Consider the following 20,897-nt stretch of genomic DNA (forward strand, 5'->3'; position numbering starts at 1 on the left):
TGAGTCATGTAATGGATCTGAAACCCTGGAGGGCACACATCACATTTTAAAATTTCCCTTAAACAGACTCAAATTACCTCATAATGGTGGATTTTAGGGAAAGGAGCAAGTCTCCCTCCACCATCACCATAATAAATGGTGCACCCATCAGCTGTGAATAATTACTGATCCCTTGGCATGTGCTGGACTCCACTGGGACAAAGGGAATTAATCAAACCAGAAAGTAAGGTCAGAAAAGGATAGCGCATCTCCTCTTTGTAAAACAATTTCATCTTTTCACACCGTTTCATTAGTACTCTAAAGAAAGCGATTGTTGAAATTGAAACACAAAATATGTAATTGTTTGTACATTTCACCCCTAAAATACCCCACAAATCTGCTTTAACAGGGACTGACATGTGCCACCTTTGTGTCGTCAGCCTCCACCAGCTACAGTAACTGCCTGTTTCTCACTTTGGTTTGACACAGCAGCTAAGAGCCAGAGACATACGGAGACTGACACAGAAAACTACCACAACCACATCATGCCCAGTGCTTCTCTGCATTGTTTGTCGCTTATTGCTCACTGGACAATCCCCAATAAATGAAAACCCAGTAGTCAGCGGGTCATTCTTCTTCAGATCAAGTTGCAGTGTGCTCGGATCCTTTTTATAGATGCAGATGGCCCGAGAGCAGTGAACGAAGCGGCGTGGACACAGCATCAGGCTCTAATACATAAAGCGGCTTTTACTGATCACTGACATACAGCACGTGTCCTCACATTTTCTACCATAACTCCTGGATTTCATTAACCTCATTTGAGGCTCATTTAACAATCTGTCCGTATATGATGACTAGAAGTGACCCTCCAATTACTTTTCAATTTGACACTGTTCCTGAACTGAGCGCCCTCTCCACACCTGCAAGGAGAAGTCTCCATGGCCGCCACAGCTCATGGCGAACAGACTGGATATGTTTTAGATAGCTGTGGCAAAGCACAATACCTCAGCCTCTCCTCTCTGCTTATTAGAATAGAGCATTTTAATGGACATATTAGCTCCTCAGGGACTCCAGTGTACTCCCACACTGGAAACAGAGAAACATTTGCCCCCCTCAAAGCAAATACATACAGGGACTCTTAAGTCTTATTAGCCCGTGAGGCTGTTAAATAGCATGTGTGGACATACAGGATGGATCGTTACTAAGTGCGCATTATAGCTTACACCTGCTTGCATTTGTAGCTACAGTATGTATTCATTAATGCACTCCAGGCAACGAGACTCTGCTCATATTCCTACTGATGTCAGCTGTATCTTTTGACTGCATGACCAGTGTGATCTGTGTCTCCTCCTCCTCCTCATGGAGCTCTTATAGAGGTTTGTTTGTCTGCGTCAGATGTTTCATTTCTCAGATGTGTCTTAAATGAATACAGTAAATAAGCAATACAATAATCTGAGCTGTTCCAAGTGTCAAAGTCTTCTTTCAGTAAATGACAGATTATCAATCTCATTGCATTATAATAATGATTTTATAATAGTAGTAATAATAATAGTAATTTATTAATAAACAAAAGCATACTATATGCATCAATTATTTCTTTTTTGGTTCCGTACCTGCAACTAAATGTACCTTTCAAGCTGTTTGTTGTTATAATTTTTCATTTACAGAACCAGTAATGAGAGATTTTATTTCAATGTGGAAACTGGAATCGTTGCTGCTGTTAAACATTATAATCTGCTGGGATAAACTGATCTCTGATCACATCCTGAATTGATCTGGTGATCAGATAACTCGGCCTTGAATGGATCTTGTGTCCACTTTCTCTTTGATTTAATGCTGTTAAGCTCTAAATTGCCCAACATACATTTTAATGCAGGAGTGAGGTTGACTCTTGGCACTTAAAGGTGCCAAAGGTCAGATTTCATCATAAATACATTATGTTCCCATCTAAGTGTATATGTTTGAATTTGATTTTCAAAACAGACCACACATTATTTTAAACCACAGTTAAAGCTAAATGATCCCTTATTACAAATGTATCAAGCTTAGAGGATGTTATGTGTTTGAGTAAAGCCAATTCGAATGAGGGAAACCACATTACCATCACTATAAATCTGTCTGGTGATTGAATTTGGGATTTCAGACCTAGTATTTGTATCAACAGCCAACTGGTAATGAAACGTTATCACCAATACTTATCCAATAAATACAGTTATCCACTTCGACAGTAGCTACATTTAGAAAAGGCAAATTATTGAAGTGCTTTTGATCAGCAGCAGAAATGTGAAGTATCTCTGATGGACCTGATTAGAGTGTTCACAATCTATTTGAATATCAGGTCAAAATTGATGTTACAGATGTCACACTGAATATACTGTAGCCACATCGCTGTGTGCAATATGCTGCTGTAGGCTCACCTATGAAGTAAGTGTTTATTCTAACATAGTAGCAGACCCACGTGGTGTGGTTTTTGGGCAGCTGAGTGTGTGCTGTTGTAATAGTGTTACACACTGATCGACGACGTACATAAATTTACACAAATGTGTGCGCGCGTCCTACCTTGACAGGAGAGATATGTGTGTGCGGTGTGTAGCCATGAATGGCCTCCATGGCTGCAAGGTTCTTGTCGCTCATATGAAGCATCTCGGCACTTTTTCCTGGAGCCAGATGTGCTGGGCTGTGCTCCAAGGGGGGCGTCTCCTCATCCTGGTACCTGTACTTCTGCAGAAACACACACAGATCCAGATGAGTTTGTTAGTCCAGACAGGTCTCATGTATTAAGAGTAGGGTCGCAAATGGTCGATACATTTCCAGACATTTTCCAAGGGTGGGAATTTTGCACTATTTCAATAGAAAATTGTACCTTTTAATGGTGAACTTTGGGGAAAAATGCACATAAAAAGCAATAATAGGTCTTAAGTTAAGTATGGTTTGGTTAAAAGTACACCTGTTTAATTGTAACCATGTACTGCATTGAGCAGCGCACTCCTTTTCACTTATAAGTTTGTTGGCTCCAGTTTTCATGGCTTTCCTCATTAGTTTAATTTGCTAGTTTTGTGCATGTTCATGCTTAACACTCATGAACAAATGGCCTTGTCTTCAGAGGGTTAAGCAAACTGTTTTCAGTTGCTTTTTGTTTTTGCGGTCACAGGGAATATGTTTTTGTTGTTCAGTGACAGTTCAATACAATCTTAAATGAGTCAGCTCATTTAATTAAGTTTAACTCAACTACATTGTTGATTTTTTTTTTCAATTTTGGAAGCGTTTACAATTATGACTCCATATGATATGGTAAAATGTGTGTCTATCTACACATGACATGGTAAATAACCCATATATTTCTGTATTATTCCTATTACCCGTAAATTCCTGTTCATTTGGAAGATTTTTTTTTTTGCAGCCCTAATAAGGAGCAGCTTTTTGCTGATTGTGTTCTATTATAAAATGTTAAAAGGTTGACAATGTTTAAATCACACACAGAATCCACTGTCAGCCTCATTATGCTAACCTTTCACTGATGTCTCATCTCTTTAAACATAATGGTGTAGATGACAAACTCTCCTCACCAAGGACACAGAGCAGTATATCCATTACGGAGGCGTCTTTAACCAAATGTGGGCATCTATATGTAAATCTTGTACATCACATACCATGTGTGACACCTACAAGTGCAAAGTGAAGACATCATAGGAGGCTTGGAAATATTGCCATTGTACTTTGAGCAAGGCGATCGTCCTCCACAGCCACATGGAGCAATCAGAGCAATGACTCATAGTGGCTCCACATTAGCAGATCATGCAGCTTCTTCCTAGTAACCTTACTCCCCTACCGATATCCCACTCCTGGGCAGCCCGCCAGCAGCCCACTGTGTTAGCCACACATGGTAGGTTTCATTTTAGGCGTGATGACACAAAATCTGCACACAGCTTTTTCCATCACAAGCATATCAGAAGGTGGGCAGCATCACAGTGGACATCTGCCACACTGTCCTGTGGGTTAGCGCTTGTGTTTTCGCTACAAATCCGTACTCCCCTACAACCCCCCAGGCTCACAGTATGCTCTGCTGCACTGCAGATGTGAAGCAGCCCATTCTGAAAACTGAGAAATTTGGAAGGATCATCTGAATTTTGGCTGATGGCCTGATGGCCAGCTCTGCCACTCTCCCCTCTCTCTTTTCTTTCTTTTTTTTTTTTTTTTTGGCAGGCGGAGAGGGAGGTGCATCACCGAGCCCTGTCTCAGACAGGCTGCCTAGCAACCAGAGCAGAGCAGAGATTGCAGTGCCACAGTTGGGGCTGCCAGCATAGGTCCTGGATCACATTACACTGAGACAGCAAGAAAGAGAGAGAGTGAAATAGAGATGAAGATAAAGGAGAAAGTGAGGGGGATGGGTAAAAATGAAAAAAGTGAGACTGTCGATAAAGGGAAGCAGAAAACAGCAGCATAGGGTGGACCAGAGAGAAAATGAATAGTTGTTGATAGCACGGTTCCATAATTACAGGTTGGTAAGCAGGAAACAATTGATTTTTCTTGATGAAGCACTGCAGAGGCGGGCATTGCTACATTAATGTAAACATAGATTAAACATTATGTAACTGTATACCACCAATTACCTATACACAGTGTAATACAGAACTGAACAACCGCTGGTTAATTAACTAATCTCAGTCCACTCTATATCAGTAAACTCTACAAGGACAGAAAACATCAACGAAAAACACAGATACATTTGTAAATTACGTGAATCACAGTTCAAAGTAGCCCTCGGCACTTTGGTCTCCACCGCCTCCCCCTTTCCCGCATGACCAACATTCATGCTGCCATGTTGCCTTCTGTCCCTCTGGTGGGGGATGTGACAGTGAACGCTTAAGATATGTTAAGATATGTTAAAGGGTCTTTCTGGATACAAACAAGTCCAAGCGTCCAGGTTTCAATCATTTGGATGAATACTGTCTGATAAATCCACTAAAAAGCTGCTTCTTGGAACACGTCTTGCTTTGAGGAGCTGAATTATGGCAAATGCAAATGCTATGGATTCAGATGAAGTTAAAGGAGCAGCAACATCACTGAGAGGCAAAGTGTGGTCACTAAAGGGACACTGAACTCCTTGGTGTCATCAAAGTTCATTACAGTGTTCCAGCTAGTTAATCACTCATCATTGCTCTCGCCTGGTGCTCCAGGTGTTAACCAGCCCCCGATTAGATGACTAAAATGAAAGCGAGCAGCTCTGACTGTTGAGAGCAAAGACGATGAATTACAGCAGGAGATAATGACACCTTATCATTTACCTTTCTAGTGCAGCAGAAGTTAGTATTTTTCCAGCCCTTACATTAGCACCGTTTCCAGGCTCTAACTGCAGCACTTCACATGAGCTACACAATTTCACTCTAATTCACGTGTGATGTAATATTGTCTGATTAAAGGCCTTTGAAAGTGCAGTATTTCCACACTTGCTAATATCAGCCTCACCAAATGGCATCTGAATAACCTGCCTTTTTAAGGACATTTTGTATGTCAGGAGTCTGGAATCTCTCATTTTCACTTATTTGATGTACATTTTGGTAGTGACATTGTATCATCTATTAGCATGCCTGAACGATTACATTGAAATGTACTCCACATGGGTTTTGTTGATTTGTACCTTTTTTGACAATAATATTCTATGTTTTTTCATTTCATTTCTGCAGTATATTCTCATTTACTGTTTGTATGATTTTAAATTGTGCCTTAACTTTGATCATATGGGCTACTTTAATCTGTCTCAGTTAAGTCCTATAAAACCTCGAAATGCCAATATTACAGCAATTAAAGGGTGTAAAAGTGTTGATGTTTTACATACAATTGCCTAGCATGTATTAAGAGATAAGTTTCACTACTTTTAAATAGACTCTTAAAGGGTGTTAAGTGTTTAGTAACTGTTTAATCATTGATTCTTTTAGGAATTCTTTCAATACATAACGTGCACTCCTGTGTCCACAATTCACAATTGGCCTTATCTATGAATCGTAAAAAGGGCAAATTTGTTCCAGATCATTTTAACTGTCATTTCTGCACCACCTTATATCATCTAGAAGAAGAAGAAGTATATGTTTGATAAATCACAACTTTGTTTTATGCACATTACTGAAAACATGAACATGTTAGATACTAAATAAATGAGACCACATAAATGCAGTTAGGCAGAGTTAACAGGCTTCATCATGCATCACTGTCTTTATTTCCACTCATCAGTAAAGCAATACACATTTTAAGACTTTATGAATGAGACAAAATAAGTGCATTTAAGAGCAGTTACTAGGGCAGTCGTCTGCAGAACGGAGGCCGCAGAAACCATGAAGTGTAACATTAATAGTAATATCAACAACCTCCCTCAGATGGCTCAGAAGTGCACTGCAGAAATGAATTATAAAAAAGAAAGTATATCATCGTAGAAGGATTCCAGTACATCTTTAAGGAATTACTCAGTTGTAAAGGTCAATATGAGGACAGTCTGTGCTGTGTGCAGCTGCAGTTGGTGGCCCACCTGTTCTATAATGAGATCTGCACACTGAGTGGCTGAATAAGTTGCTCCTTTAATGGTTAAATGACTCAGTGTAGAGCAAATGTCAAATGCTATCTGTCATCATCTCAGTTTGTAATTCAAGGATCGAGCCTGAGCTTTCAAATTACGGTGCATTAGGAAATGGAATGAAAGCTAACCTCACCTCTCAGGCGTATAATTTCCAAGAAACTTAGACTGCAAATGCGTTTGACTTGGAAGGTGTTACAGGATCCATGAGAAGCTCTTCAGGTGTAAATTGAAGGCGGCAAATCCCCACTGCATCTGCACAGAATTTAAGCTTTTTCAAGTTCATCTATTTGCATTTTCTTTAATGATGATCCATTTTCTCTGTGTATGGATTAATTTGAACAGTTGCTGCTCTGATGAACTCAGAGGGATTTTATGCTGGTTGCTAAATCTGTGTGACGCTGTCAGAATTAACCATATGCTGGAATTTAGTTGTGTGCAGTACAATACGGCTCAATGAAGTAAATCCAGACAGGTAAATGTGCTTGAATTAAACCGAATTTAAATCAGTTTCACAAAGAGACGTTTAAAGGATGTGTTTAAATTGAACACAGAGCCAAACACTAACCACATGTCTCCTTTATATTGTCTGAAACCTGGCAGCTTATTTGAATAATCATCCAGAATACACAAACAGTAATTTATTGTCTGAAAAAAAAACATGAAATACCGACTTGTTTCTAATATTTTTACCTTCTGCCACTTTCTGTCTCTCTGCAACTATTCAACCAATTTCATACCCTTTGATTTTACCTCATGCAGTTTGTATTTCCTACTTACTCCTTAATGATATCACGCCTATCAGTCATTACTTTGCTGCAGTGTAGACATAATTACAAAACGGAGACATATTTTTGCTTAAAAAAAAGAAAAGTATACAGAAAATATATCATATATAATATATATCACCTGCATTAACGGGGCTCAGGCTTTAGTTCATTCATTAGTAAAGCAATTAATCTCCCCACAAATACTGCATGTGGGCCAGAACACCTTGCTGAATGATAGTCGACTAAACCCTCACGCCTTTCCCCCCCGTCACCTTTAAAACAACACACAACACTCATCTGATGGTCATCTGAACTTTCTCTTTTTGACTACAACACATCAAAATACAGTCACTGTTGCCTTCTCAGTTGATTTTCACTCTCATGTGTCTCCTCAAGTGCCAAACCTCAAACACAGCTTTCATCTCATTTGCATTATCACAACTGCTGCTGCCAGCCAACACCTACCAGTACAACAGTTTTTTCATGTATATGTAAGCCTCAGAAAACAGAAAATTCACTCATCATCTGCCAATGTTAACTTCAGACTAGTCTCAGAGGTGCTTCAGCATAACACTTTGACAAGTGTTAGTATCTTGTAGCTACGTATGCTGCAACAACAACAGACTTTACATTTACCAAGGGGCAGAATGCTTAAAGCTGCACCAGGAAGGATTTTAATGTAAGAATCCATCCAGCCTAAATCAAAAAGTGGGGCTGCAACAATGAAGAGCTTCTTATCCCCCCATGGAGACGCTCTAGATTCGCCCCCCTTTGCCCAAATTTAAGTCTGCTGCTCGGTGGAGTCGCTCAAATCTCTTTGTACTGCTGAACAGCAAATACAAAGCTTCTACCTGAACAACACATCAATCACAGAGAGATGTGTAATTTGTAAATACAGAGACGGAAGAGCATGAATGTTTTTACCCATTTAAGATTTAGAATGTATTTATTAATGTATTATTATGAATCAAGCTCCAAAAGCGGCAGCACAAGACAACCGCCCCCATTTGTGTCAAAAGGGTGTTTGTGTGGGTGGTTGTTGAATGCAGAGGGGCTGCTCGGCCGCAGAGGGAAGGTGTTTCATATTGAGCATCACCTCAACTGCATCGGTGCATGCATCTCCCACAGGGAGCTAACCTTGATGGCCATTCTTCCCAGAAGCCCAATTTAGACTGTCCAACTGAAACTTTGATCGAACATGTAAAAATGCTTTAAGTTGCTGCATGTTTTGAAGCTCATTACTGTCCCAACCAAATTCAGACTTTTTCTAGAAATAAAAATAAAATCCCCTAAGTGCTGTCGGGCTTTCTTCGCTACCCGAAGGCTGTTATTACTACAGTGAAAACAGGAAAAGCCATGAAAAATAAATAAACTCCCTGGATACATGCTCAGCACTGTTTTAGCAACTCAACATTTAGTCTTCCTTACATTTCAGTCTTAAACATCGCTTGTTAATTCATGTTCATCTAACCCAAATTAATGAGGTTCTGAATCTCATTTCTGTGGGATGATTCATCATTGATAAGACCCACACAGATGCATCATCCTCAAATTTAATAATCAGATTAGAGTCACAGATACAGTAAATGGTGCCTTAGTGGGTGCTTGGCTGCAGTGCTTCTGCTGAGGGTAGTGCGGGGGGGGAGGGTTTCCATCTTGTCTGTCTGGAGCCTGTTTTCACAGGAACGTCATGTTTATTTGTAAGACAGGAAAAGGAACGATAGCTATATGATATGTCAGAGAAACGGCAGATCGTCTGAATTTAATCAGACACAGTTTTACATGAATCTAACTGAAACACAAATAGCTTACAAAAGAGTGTATCTTGACTTAAACCCTGTAAAACTGACCCAAAACAACAAATATTTCATTTTCGGGATACAATATGAAACAGCAGTTAAAGCATAAATAATTGTCCGGTCTAACATGCAAATACACATAATTAGCTAAAAAAAAATTAATTCAAATGTTCAAATTATTTTGCAGTTTACAGGTCAGGTGGAACCTATTTCACAGGTCTCACACTCACACAAAGCTCAGTGGTCTTGATCATTTCATCCCCTCCCCCTCCGTTCACAGAAGAATGCACACACCATTTTTATGCTGAGTACATACATTTTTATGTATGTTGCACTTGTAGTGTAGCATTAACCCTCCCCCAGCCCTCTGTTTTGTCCACACACACACACACACACACACACACAAACATGTGAGTGGAGGCCATGTTAAGACACAGAACCGAGAGGCTGGTTAATGGTGTCACTAGAAACATACATGTAATAGCAACACCGGGCGTTCTCTTTTATCACATGATCATCAGCAGTGCTTGCAAAAAAGTGTGAAACACCCCCTCTGTGCAAGAGCACCAAGTATCCTCCGTACTGCTGTTAACAACACCTTGGAAAAATGCTTCTGTTCCCTATTGGCTATCCATGAAATAAAAAGAGAAATCAGAAGTCTACCTCTAGGATTACTGAGAAATGGACCTAAACACATATAATACAGACTCTCTTCATATCAAAATTCAACACAGCAACTACATACACACATACACCTGCAACCTACAAACATAAGTGGATGATTCCACGGCTAAAGTTTAAAAAATGGGAAAAACAGTATTTTCAGAATGGATGCTGATGATGGTTTTTGTGGTTCTTTTTGGTTTTCGGAGAGAAATATGTGTTCAAACCAAAAGCTAGCTTTCTTTTGTAGCTAGCTAGTCTGTGGGAGTACATCTGTGTGGGTTTGCGTCCAGCTCAGACTCTGACTGATCTCAGAACCACAACTGTCTTTTTCTTCTTCTTTTTCTTTCCCTCCAGTGTCTTCCTGTTTTTTCCCCCCCTCTCATCTCTGTATGTTTACGAAGCACATTCTTGAGATGGATATGTTGAAACATTTCGCCACAATTCACAAAACTGTGTCTGTTCACACCCACTGGTCACCCTGCATCTAAATTTCACATTGAGTTTTGAGTCTGAACACACCTTTAGAGTTTATTTATGTTTTGCATTCTGTGAATGGAGATGCCGTGGAGGGTTAGTTCTCTTGAATCTGTCTGAGCACTTCACTGAGACTGAATTTGGTGTCAAAAGTTGATGATGCGTATCTGTGTCAGGTGCTAGAACAGGGTTTTTTTTTGTTTGGTTTTTTTTCTATTGGTTATTCAAGCAGCCCACCACCATGTCTGCAGCTTTATGTGTTCACCTCGAGCTTTTTAGTGGCAGACCATGTAACTAGGCAACCCAGCTTGCAATAGTATGCAGATTGAATTCTGTTAGTTTGTGTAAAGGATTGTGACAGCAAGTTTGATTTTTTTCAAATAAGCCATCAAATCTCTTACTGAAACGCTCTTCACTGACACCCCATCAGAAAGACACTGTTTACTTTTACCAGCGACATCTGCTTGATTACTACAATGAATATTTTTTGCGTGGCTTTTATAGATAGATGCACACAACCGGCACTTCCTCTGCTTACACAACAGCAGCTGCAGTGTTTGATGGCAGATAAGAGGGGAAGAGCATGTTAGAATGGTTCAGTCTTAGACCTGAACACAGCATTAGTAAATATCTGTTCCTGCACATTGTTGCTGCTGCATCTCTCCGAGCTTACTGTCAGGGCTGAGGCTCGCCGCTCTTAATAACAGAAGATGACACAAACAGCAGAATAAAATAGGTCAAATCCATAGGAGGAAATGTGTCTTTGCAAGGCTAGAAACACAGTTACAGTGAAGATGAGTAATGTAAAACCAGTGCTTGACACGCAGGGATACAGACACGTTGCAGTGCAGCAAAGCAAACCGCCTCTGCCTCGATATCACCTGCTGATATTTTCTACATCATTACTCTTGACCATTTGATTGGTTGGCTGGTAATGAGCGACAGCAGGTCGTTTTCGTGTCTACTTTCCAGTAAGGACGTCTGCGGATCGATTCTCAGGGTGAGGTGATCATCGATCTCGATATTGAGATGAAGGCACACTTATCCCCAGGTTGTAAATCATTCATTACATTAATACTTACTTTCCATTTAATCTCTACCCTTTGGCTAGTTTACATTGTATTGCCTTCAATATAAGCACTGCAATGAATCGTAGCTTAAAGACAAACTTCAACGAGGCAGTCTGTCTTGATTAAATGTTGTGAGGCCATCAATGAGCATTAAGCATAAAAGAGCACATTAAAGCACTGCTGAACGCTTCCAACCACATAAAGACCCTTTTAATTAAGATCCTGAATTAAAGATGACTGAGAGACTCTGTGCTGGGCTTTGTTGGAGAACAAAGGTTATGCCAACAAATAACCTTGGACAATCACCTTGGGAAATGACCAGTCATGTGGCAGCTATTGCTACATTGATGTTTAGCAAACATATGGCAGTCCTGGAGAGGTTAAGCTGGAAATATATAGAAAAATAAGGACAGGATATAAGGGAACAGTGGAAGCATTTCCCTGCCATGTACTGTATATCCCCAAAGATGTGGCCAAATACAGTCCCACAGTTAACAGCCCACCATGAGACTGCAACAGACTGGGCACAAGCTGTTTGAGGGCTACTGAACCTGCTGGAAATATGTCAGTGCTGAGCAGGTATTTGGGCACGTTGAAGGGATATACTGTAATAAAACAAAACAGGGGCTAATTTTGACTCTTGGGATGATTCAAAAGACATTCTGTGGGATGAAAGGGGGATGCAAATATGGCAAAAGTTTTACACTTGAAAGACAAAAGATCAAATATCTGCTTGTAATTTGCACTTGAGGTGAGCTGAGCCCCGTTATTATAAGCCAGATCTTCACCTACAAGCGTCACATATTGCAAACCAAACACAATTCATTTTAATCGAGGAGTAAATCCCATTTTGAAATCTGCTCTGTTTGTTGTGGAGTTACATTTCACTGGTTGGTCATGATGACTGTGGAGGCAACTTGAGTCTGTGGGAGGAGAATTTTAATATGTTTTCCACAAGGAAGGCGTGGTGTCTCAGATGGAGAAACGGAGGAAGATATGAGCCAGGAGGGAGTGAGGCGTGGGGACACATGGGATTATCTGTGCTAGTAATGCTGAACATTTAGCACAGCAGGACCTCCCTTTCAGAAACCCAGAAAGCAAACACCCACACTAATTTTACCGCCGGCGTCTCACAAATATAGAAATTCTTCCTGTCTACCAGACAGAATGTAAAAATAATCACGACTAATTAGATATAACAACAATATCAACCTATTTCACGACTAATAGCGTAATCAAATGCAGGGAGTGAATCAGATTCTCGCAACATGATGGAAAACACACCACAATGTCAGAGCTGAATCAACAAACGAATTATGTGGAGTCCTGTACACATGCACGCACCACTTTGGCAAGTGTAGGGACGATGCCTGGTCAGAGCGGACCAGTGTTGTCGGATTTGGCTCGGAAAAGCCAACAGATTAAAGTGCCATGTGTGGGGAAACTCTGTGCTGGCTTGCCATACTGGAAACACCTGAAGCTGGGAGGGAGGGGCAGTGGGGTTGTGATGGACAATCTGTTAATGAATGAATGAATGACCGAGAAGGCATCTTTTACTCAACATCAAGACAAAGATCAAAACCGCTCACAGCCTAACACACCAGCCTGTGTATGATAATACGGAGCTGAGAGTCATCAGTGGGCAATAGAAAACCGCAGGGGCACTTTTCTTGTTACCAGATTTCAAACTGGCACTAAGCCTCTCTTGCAGTGTAGCTTCCTCTGATGATGAATGATATTTAAGTGGCCCTGAGCAATAAAGTGCACTTCCCAAGGTCAAAAGCATTGCCATGCAGCGTGCTTTTGCCGGGGCCAATCAGCATGGTGAACCATATGGTTAGCCCTAACGTGACCCGCCACACAGCTAAGGAGAAAAACCATTTGATAGTAATTGATGCTTCATTCATTAAATATCAGTAAACATGTATGGTAAAGAAGAGCCACCGCCAAACACAACCATGCCTGCCAGGGATGCTGTCGCCTGTTCCGTGTAAATGGAAATCGGCCATCTACGAGCATGAAAAAGCCCGAGCAGGCTGTGATATACAGGTAATATGCTGTGATGTGCTGGTACCTGAGAGCATATGGAGAAGAGAGGAAGCCGTAGGTGAGTGTGATCACTCTACTAATTACTATAGCGGCCGTGTAATGAGAAAAGCGCGGTCCAAATGAGCTACAAACTGGCACAAACATAAACGCGCAATTTCCCACAGAGGCCTCTATCTCATTTTCTTTTCTTTCTTTCCTTTCTTTCTTTTTTTTTTTTTTTTTTTTGCTACATATTTGCACAAACTAACATCTCACATCGTGCATTTGCGATAAGAGTCGCTGCTGCAGCCGTCGGCTGCTCTGCACCCCGGGCTTACCTTGCACCCGAACATGAGGGAGAGGGTCCGGTTGCTGCAGATGACCTTACACTGGCACATGACCGGCGACAGACACTTTAAATTCCTGACAGGCAGAGACATCAGTCCAAAGCCTCACACCAGACAGACCAGCACAGACCAGAGCGCGTCGGTCCTGCCGCCACTCACTCAGAGCCACGATTCAGTTAGACGAGAGCCGCGGAGGGTGAGGGGGTGTGTGTGTGTGTGTGTGTGTGTGTGTGTGTGTGTCAGGGGGGAGGGTGGGGGGTGGGATCGGTGATGTGATGCCGGTTAACAGGCGGGCTGCCCGGTTGAAATGTGACCGTATCGGTGCTCGGGTCCAACAGACGTGTTTCTATGCAACTTCAGATCATGCATGTTTATCACGTGGAAAGCGGTCGCCGTGCTGCTCGTGTTGTCCAAAGGTTTAACACTGGCAGCATCAGTCATGATTTGTTTGATTTGCACTAGTCTCTCTCTCTCTCGCTCTCTCTCTCTCTCTCTCTCTCTCTTTGATTGACCGTAAAGTTTGTACTCAACGCGCAGCTGGAATCGCGACGGGAAGCAGCGAAGAGACTGAACGCAGAGATCAGTTTCTCCCTGCGGCAGCATGACAGTAATATCGGTAGTAGTTTTAAAGTTAAAACGCGCACAGACACGCATAGAAACACAAGCGCAGTGGAGGCAGTGGAAGGTGGGAAATATTACATGGCCACATCAAACATCCTGCCTCCACCACCACCACAGTACAGTGTGATTACAGCACCCCCTGTTGGATGCACAGAAAAGTGCTGGAGGAGCTGTCCGAGGTGCTGAAGTGTTTCAAATCACTGGACTCAACCCACTTGGTAGCTCCAGAAATGTCCTCGTGTACCTGCTCTCAGATTGTGTCACTCGTTGACACACTGGCACACGGTTATTGCCAGTGTTTGTCTCTGTCATCTTGCAGCGTTTTATAAATGGAGCCCAAATACCAACAGTGAACCTTTGCCCTCGTTTCTCTCAATACCAGCATTCTTTCACCACTAACAGGCACGTGTGATCTGCATGTAAACACACAGACACACAAGCACTCGTAAACAATTTATTAAAGGAAGTAAAGGGAATAACATCACACAGAAAAGCACAGACCTCAGTGTTGTTGCCGTAGTGTGTCTTTCACTAGTTTTGCTTTTTGATTTACACTAATCACTGCTGCTTTAATTTGACCCTGACATGTCATATGCAGCCAAATCAGGTAACCGTGCTACCATGTAAGAGCTGTTAAACGAGTTTAAAGGTCCCATATTATGCAAAATGCTCTTTTCAGTGTCTCCTCAACATAAATGTGTGTCTCCAGTGTGTCTGCAGACCACTGAACTATCACAAAAGACCATCCTCTCTTTTGTTTTCCTGCTCCATCTTTCAGTAAATGTGTGTGAAAACGCGCCATTTAGATTTGGCTCACTTTATGACGTCATAAGGGGATCTGTTGATCATGTGACCTCCCCCAGCCCTTCAGCAGGCCGACTTTCCCCTCCCAATGAAAACATCATGAAGCCACCTCGCTGCCCCGCTGGTTTTTCCCTCACTAACGCCAGCTCCTGGTAACACGAAGATGTTGAAGGCGAGATTAAAAAAACATAAACTGGTATGACAAAAATAATGTGTCTTTTAATTATTATGTGTTGTATTGTGTGCTCTAGTCAGACCTCCAAATACAGGTATGACCCTGAAAATGAGCAGAATATGGGACCTTTAAGTTAATTAAAAGTACACAATACACAGGTATTGTGTACTTTTAATTAATTTAACAGTTTACACAGTTAAATTCAAGTGCTAGCCTTGTTTTTTAATCAAAAATGATTTAAGTGTTCAGTGCTATTTCATAGAGCTGATATGGATCTCAGCTGTCTGTTCATATTGATAATGAGTGATAAGATAACTGATGAGTGTGGCTTTACTTTACATAAACAACTTAAATTTAAATGACACCTTGTGATTTTCCTGTAATATGTTTAGTATTAATGATCTCAGATAAGAATAAAAAATAGTTTATATGTTACTAGAATTACACAGCTGTTAATACAAAACCTTATATAGTTATTGACCAATATTTTAGAAAAAGAATAAACGGAATAATAGAAAAGTAGTATTTTGAAAGAAATGCACTCAAGATAACTAGCAACATCAATAATAGTTAACATCCTTTTTTTTCATACCAGTGATCATTATGTTTGTAGAGGCTTTATGTTTTTCACAAGATAAATGTCTCATTTAGTTTAAATTGTGTTTTGTTCCTTCCCCTCCTGTGTGTGATTGTGCTGACATGGTGAGCCCACAGGGTGGAGCGAGAGAACCAGGTAGGCTAGATTTAAATATTGTGCATTCATCTCAGGACCGACTGCGGCGCAGGGCTCAACGCTTCCGGGTGACGTCAGCGTTAAATCGAATACACAGACTGTTCCAAATACACTAGTGTGCTGCTGATAGTTTTTTTTTTTTTGTTTTTCTCAGACCTTATCACCCTCACAGAGAGTTGGGGATATCCTGGGAAATCTGCAATGTGCTAAAGACATCAGCAGGATTATCACAGGCCAACAGAGGGAGGTCATGAATTTTGACACAGTGTGAAGTACACTAGTGTCACTTTCAGGAGAAATGTAATGTACAGTTAACTCAGACAGCGAGAAAGCACTCTATAAAATAACAGATCGGTGTAAGCAATTCAAAAACATTTAACATAGCACACAACAATACAATTACCTGAATCTATACATATCAATAGTCCTCAGTCTTGATGTCATAATATTTTCTGTGTGTGTTTCAGTGTGTGGTCTTAGCCTTGTTCACACTCTTCTTTCAGTACCCTAGATATATGACGTTGCTCTTCTTTACAAAATATGAATCTAATTTTATACTTGCCTCTTGCCTCTGATGACATAAGAACACTGAAGACTTTTCAAACCTACAACAGTTTCCATGGATATTGCTTTCTAAAAAAAACTCTGTCCTTGATTGCAGCAGTGAATGTATTTTAAAAAGAAACTCTAGCATTGACTACAGTGAAAAAGGTTGCAGGGAAGAGTTACACATGTGCAATTGGCCACTTTGTCAAAATCACACAAGGGTGGTTCCACACGTTTCCCTCTACTCCTCTTTAAATTAGTTTCTCTGTGTGTTGCCCTTACATCAAACTGCAGTCTGAAAGTACAAGTCTGAGCTCCTGATACTAGTCACGTAGGCACAATGTAACACAGTTATAGCACAAACAAGAATGACCCTTTAAATAAGAGGTTCTGAATTGGGGAACATCAAGAAATTTTCTGGTAAAATAACTTACAAGTTGCAATATTTTCCATCTTTTTTTTGTTGCTACAGTTACTCCGGTATACATCTGGTTTGTCAGCTGTAGTCACTGCATGGTTAGATAAATGATAAATGTGAAAATGCACAGAAACCTTTTCATTTCTCAGTCCACAGAGCTCTGACTTGTATAAGAAAAGCAGGAGGGAAGCCACGTTAGCGCAGGCATGACTGTATACAGTACGTGCCTTTCACAGACATTCATTGTCATTGAAAGGCTTTTTTTCTTAACATAACCAGCCTGTATATAGAATCATATGCAACAAATGGTTTTCTAGATGTAAAATGTACACATCTTTCTACATCTAAGTAGTTTTCTTTTCAATCAACCAGCATGAAAGTAACTGGCCTACATAAAGATGGATATGACAGCAATACTATCTATAGCCATCATAGATACAGTGTAATTTCTATGGTGATTATATACTGTAAGTGGCTTCCCCTTCCACTACAGCGTTATGTAAGCGTGGGAGTCACATGGAAACCTGAACTGTGCTGTTCCAGTGTTCAGTATAGCATTAACATCCTAATGCTGCATTGTGTGTGTGTCTGTTTGAGTAAGTGTGTGTGTGTGTGTGTGTGTGTGTGAGAGAGAGAGAGAGAGAGAGAGACAGAGAGAGAGAGAGAGAGAGAGAGAGAGAGAGACCCAAAAGAGCCAGAGTGTTTCCATGACAACATCTGCAGGGGGTGGCAGATCCCTAACAAATAGTCCACTTGCCAGCAGCATTCTGGTCACCGTATCTATAAGATGACTGCCTCTGTCACGGGTGATTGTGTACGTAATGCTGCTACTACATGCGACAGCAATGAGACACATGCCAGTAGTTTCTCAGATACACAGAGAATATAAAGAAGCACTGTGGCTCTAAGAGCAAGCCGCCAGTGCTGGTATTATTCACCACTGGCTGTTACAGCGGCGTCACTGAGTGCCAGAAACTGTGCTAAGCCTAATACACCGTGGGTTGAGCAAGATGGGCTCTAATTAACATTTTTCTCATCTCTTCTGCTAGCCTTGGTGGCCATTTTTGAATCTGGTCTGACATTGACATTTGACTGTATGCAAACTGAAGTATATGATTGAGCGACAGAGAAATCCATTGATGCCTCTTTTATGTCTCTGTGTACAGTTTGAATGCACTTTATGTCAATGATTTTAGTATCTCAGTTCATTTTAGACGTCTGTGGGATCAATATCTGCTGCTCCACTAATAGAAGGGAAATATACTCTATCTAACAATTTAATATGATGTGGTGGTAATTTTTTCTTATCAGACCCCACCACAAATACATGAAAATCTTCACGGTTACATTGGAGTTGGAACTGCTACTAAAATGTAAATGTCTAAAATGAAATGTTCATAATAATCTCTTGTGCCCATGCTACATTGGACTGTACATATTCTTTATTAATATGTGAATGAAAACATAGTTTTGTCAGGCTACCATTCTTCAATGGAGACTTAGCAACTCTGCTTTGGTTGAAATAACAATAATATTACCCCCAAACAATACCACGCTTTTAGGGATCAAAAGTAAATGCATTATCAACAGGAATAGGCATGTTGCATCGCAGGGAAGTATTAAGCAAATTTGAATGAAAACTCAAATTGAATGTAGTTACTTTTTAATGATTTGTTACAATCTTCATGGTGCATTTGTAACGTTACTGAAGGCCACATTTTCCCACAACCTCCAATGTCTTTTGCTGAGAATGAACTAGAGATTCATCCAAATCATGACAACGACAATGGAGGAAGAGGCAGAGCCATTTTGAACAGTATTTTTTGCTGCCTGGACTCTCTCTAAATAACTGATGTACACATTTGACTGTGATGTAGAAATTATGTGTTTCCACCCTACAATTTATCTCAAATGCTGCACAGTCAAGCTTTGCCTTAAAATGGTCCTTGTTATTTCTTTGTTTGTGTGTCCTTTAGCTGTGTTCAGGTAACCCAACACTATTGGTAGGCAAACCTACAGAGAATGAAACTGTACGGTGATTGTATTCATTGGCATTAATAACTCCTGTCACACAAAGAAAACTGAGTATCAAGTCAATCTAAACAGTGGGTTACCTACCTAAATTTCATGAGAAAAACTCTTAAACAACAAGCCTCTAGTCTTCAGCCCTCAATAACTTCCAACCAAAGTGCAAACACAACTGGGAATCTCCTGAGGCTGCCTCAGCTCTACTGACTAGGAAAACACCCAAGGTGAGAATTATAGTATTCACACCTACACAGAACCTGCTATTGATAGTCAAGCAGAGATTTCTCTTGGCATGAACATCTGATTTCACCTGTTTGTGGTAGAAAATATTGTCATGTCAAACAGAATGTGTTCGGCCAACATTATTTACTATAAGTAAAACAGAGAGCGCTGGTGAAAACAAAGCAATTCACTCCTCAAACTATCAGGCAAAGATAGACATACAATTCAGCGCTGGGATTCATACATCCTAGTAAAATACACAAAACATTGCTACACCCAAAATCTGGACCCCCATGATCCTGTGGTAGAGCCTTGGCTCACCTCTGCTGCAGGTGCAATGGCAGCACTCACAGGCTGCTCCATTGGCAAACTGTAATGTTTCACATCTGATATTCCTGGTTCTGTCTCTTGTATAACCATCCAGCTGTGTAAATTTAACTTGCCAGAATGGAGTCATCACCATCAGCGATGACTTGGAGCTATGCATAATGTATGAAGTATGGCGAGCATGTTACACCTTCAACACGCTTCAAACCCCCCCCCCAAAAAAAAATCAATCAGCCCGCGCACTGCACTTGTTTTCCACCTTTTGGTCGCTGCAGACATGTTTAGAGACAGTTATTAAATGGTTACATTGGGGATAATTATCTGCACCTCCCTCAGAGAGGATGAGTGCATCTACACCGTAATCATGAAAGCCTAACAGATGATCTTCTTCCTGTGGCAAGCGAAGAATGTCTCACAGCAACTGCTGGTCTAATTCTATATAGCCATCACCTCACTTCCTCTGTCACAGTCTGGTTCTGCTGTTCCTCCTCCCACACTAAAGACAACAGCAGTGTGCCGTCCACAGCACTGAGATGATCCTCTGCCAGCTGTCCTCCATCTGAGACTTAAACATGTATGATGTGAAAAAAATGTCGAAGGAGGAGCGCCAAGGACTGTCGACTGCATCTCCGACTTGCACCAAAATCTGCCTATAGTAAACCAGAACCACCCACGAGCTAAACAGCTTTTTCTCAACTAAAGTACCCAGCATGTGCCTCTCTGTCATTTCTAATCTCAGTGGAGGCTACCACAATGGCAAACTCTGCTGTATACACGTCAATGCACTGTACATACAGTACACTCTGTAACACAATACTTCACTTTAATTCTACCACCGTTTAACCAGCTAACTTTGCGCACTAAGAAAAGCAAAATGCCAAATTGAGCAGAACGATAAGAGGAGGGACAGATCTTTATACAAATAGAGTTCAGGTTTTTGATAGATGGGGCAATTTACTAATACATTTACTCCTTTAACACTTAACCATTTTAATTATAGCACCATTATATTTAATAATTTCATAACATAGTTTTGAGAAAATGTTATGCTTTATTTTGCCAAATCTAATAACTGGTACCACGCACCCTAACCAAATCAGTCAAGATTCACTCTTCAGATGTCTTTTTGTGAGCTAACATGCTTTCTATTGTATTCAAATGTCCCTCTAATGCTTTTAGTGTTTCTATGCCAAATATCTTTTGAAGGACCACTCTCTCCATGTACTGTTTCCATGGTGTTGACAAGTCTTGCCATGTTTTCTGTAGCAGATGTACAGTAGTAGAGAGGCTCACTTTCACCATCCTCTGAAATATTCTGATAGCAG

The 20,897-nt window shown here is 40.8% G+C and overlaps 2 protein-coding genes across 2 annotated transcripts in view; one reads left to right on the top strand and one right to left on the bottom strand.

The window, feature by feature from the left end:
- LOC139212624 (disks large homolog 4-like) overlaps nt 1-13,791 on the bottom strand; it is a 44,231-nt gene extending 30,440 nt beyond the window's left edge. The window contains exons 1-2 of the mRNA XM_070843098.1: nt 13,690-13,791; nt 2,539-2,700 (exon numbers count right to left, since the gene is read on the bottom strand). Coding sequence (XP_070699199.1) covers nt 2,539-2,700; nt 13,690-13,791 — 264 coding nt within the window. The remainder of the gene's footprint in view (nt 1-2,538; nt 2,701-13,689) is intronic.
- Nucleotides 1-20,897, top strand: part of il13ra2 (interleukin 13 receptor, alpha 2) — a 310,420-nt gene that overhangs the window by 273,334 nt on the left and 16,189 nt on the right. The window lies entirely within an intron of this gene.

The sequence above is a fragment of the Pempheris klunzingeri genome, chromosome 14 (assembly GCF_042242105.1).
Source record: "Pempheris klunzingeri isolate RE-2024b chromosome 14, fPemKlu1.hap1, whole genome shotgun sequence".
Classification (NCBI taxonomy): Eukaryota; Metazoa; Chordata; class Actinopteri; order Acropomatiformes; family Pempheridae; genus Pempheris; species Pempheris klunzingeri.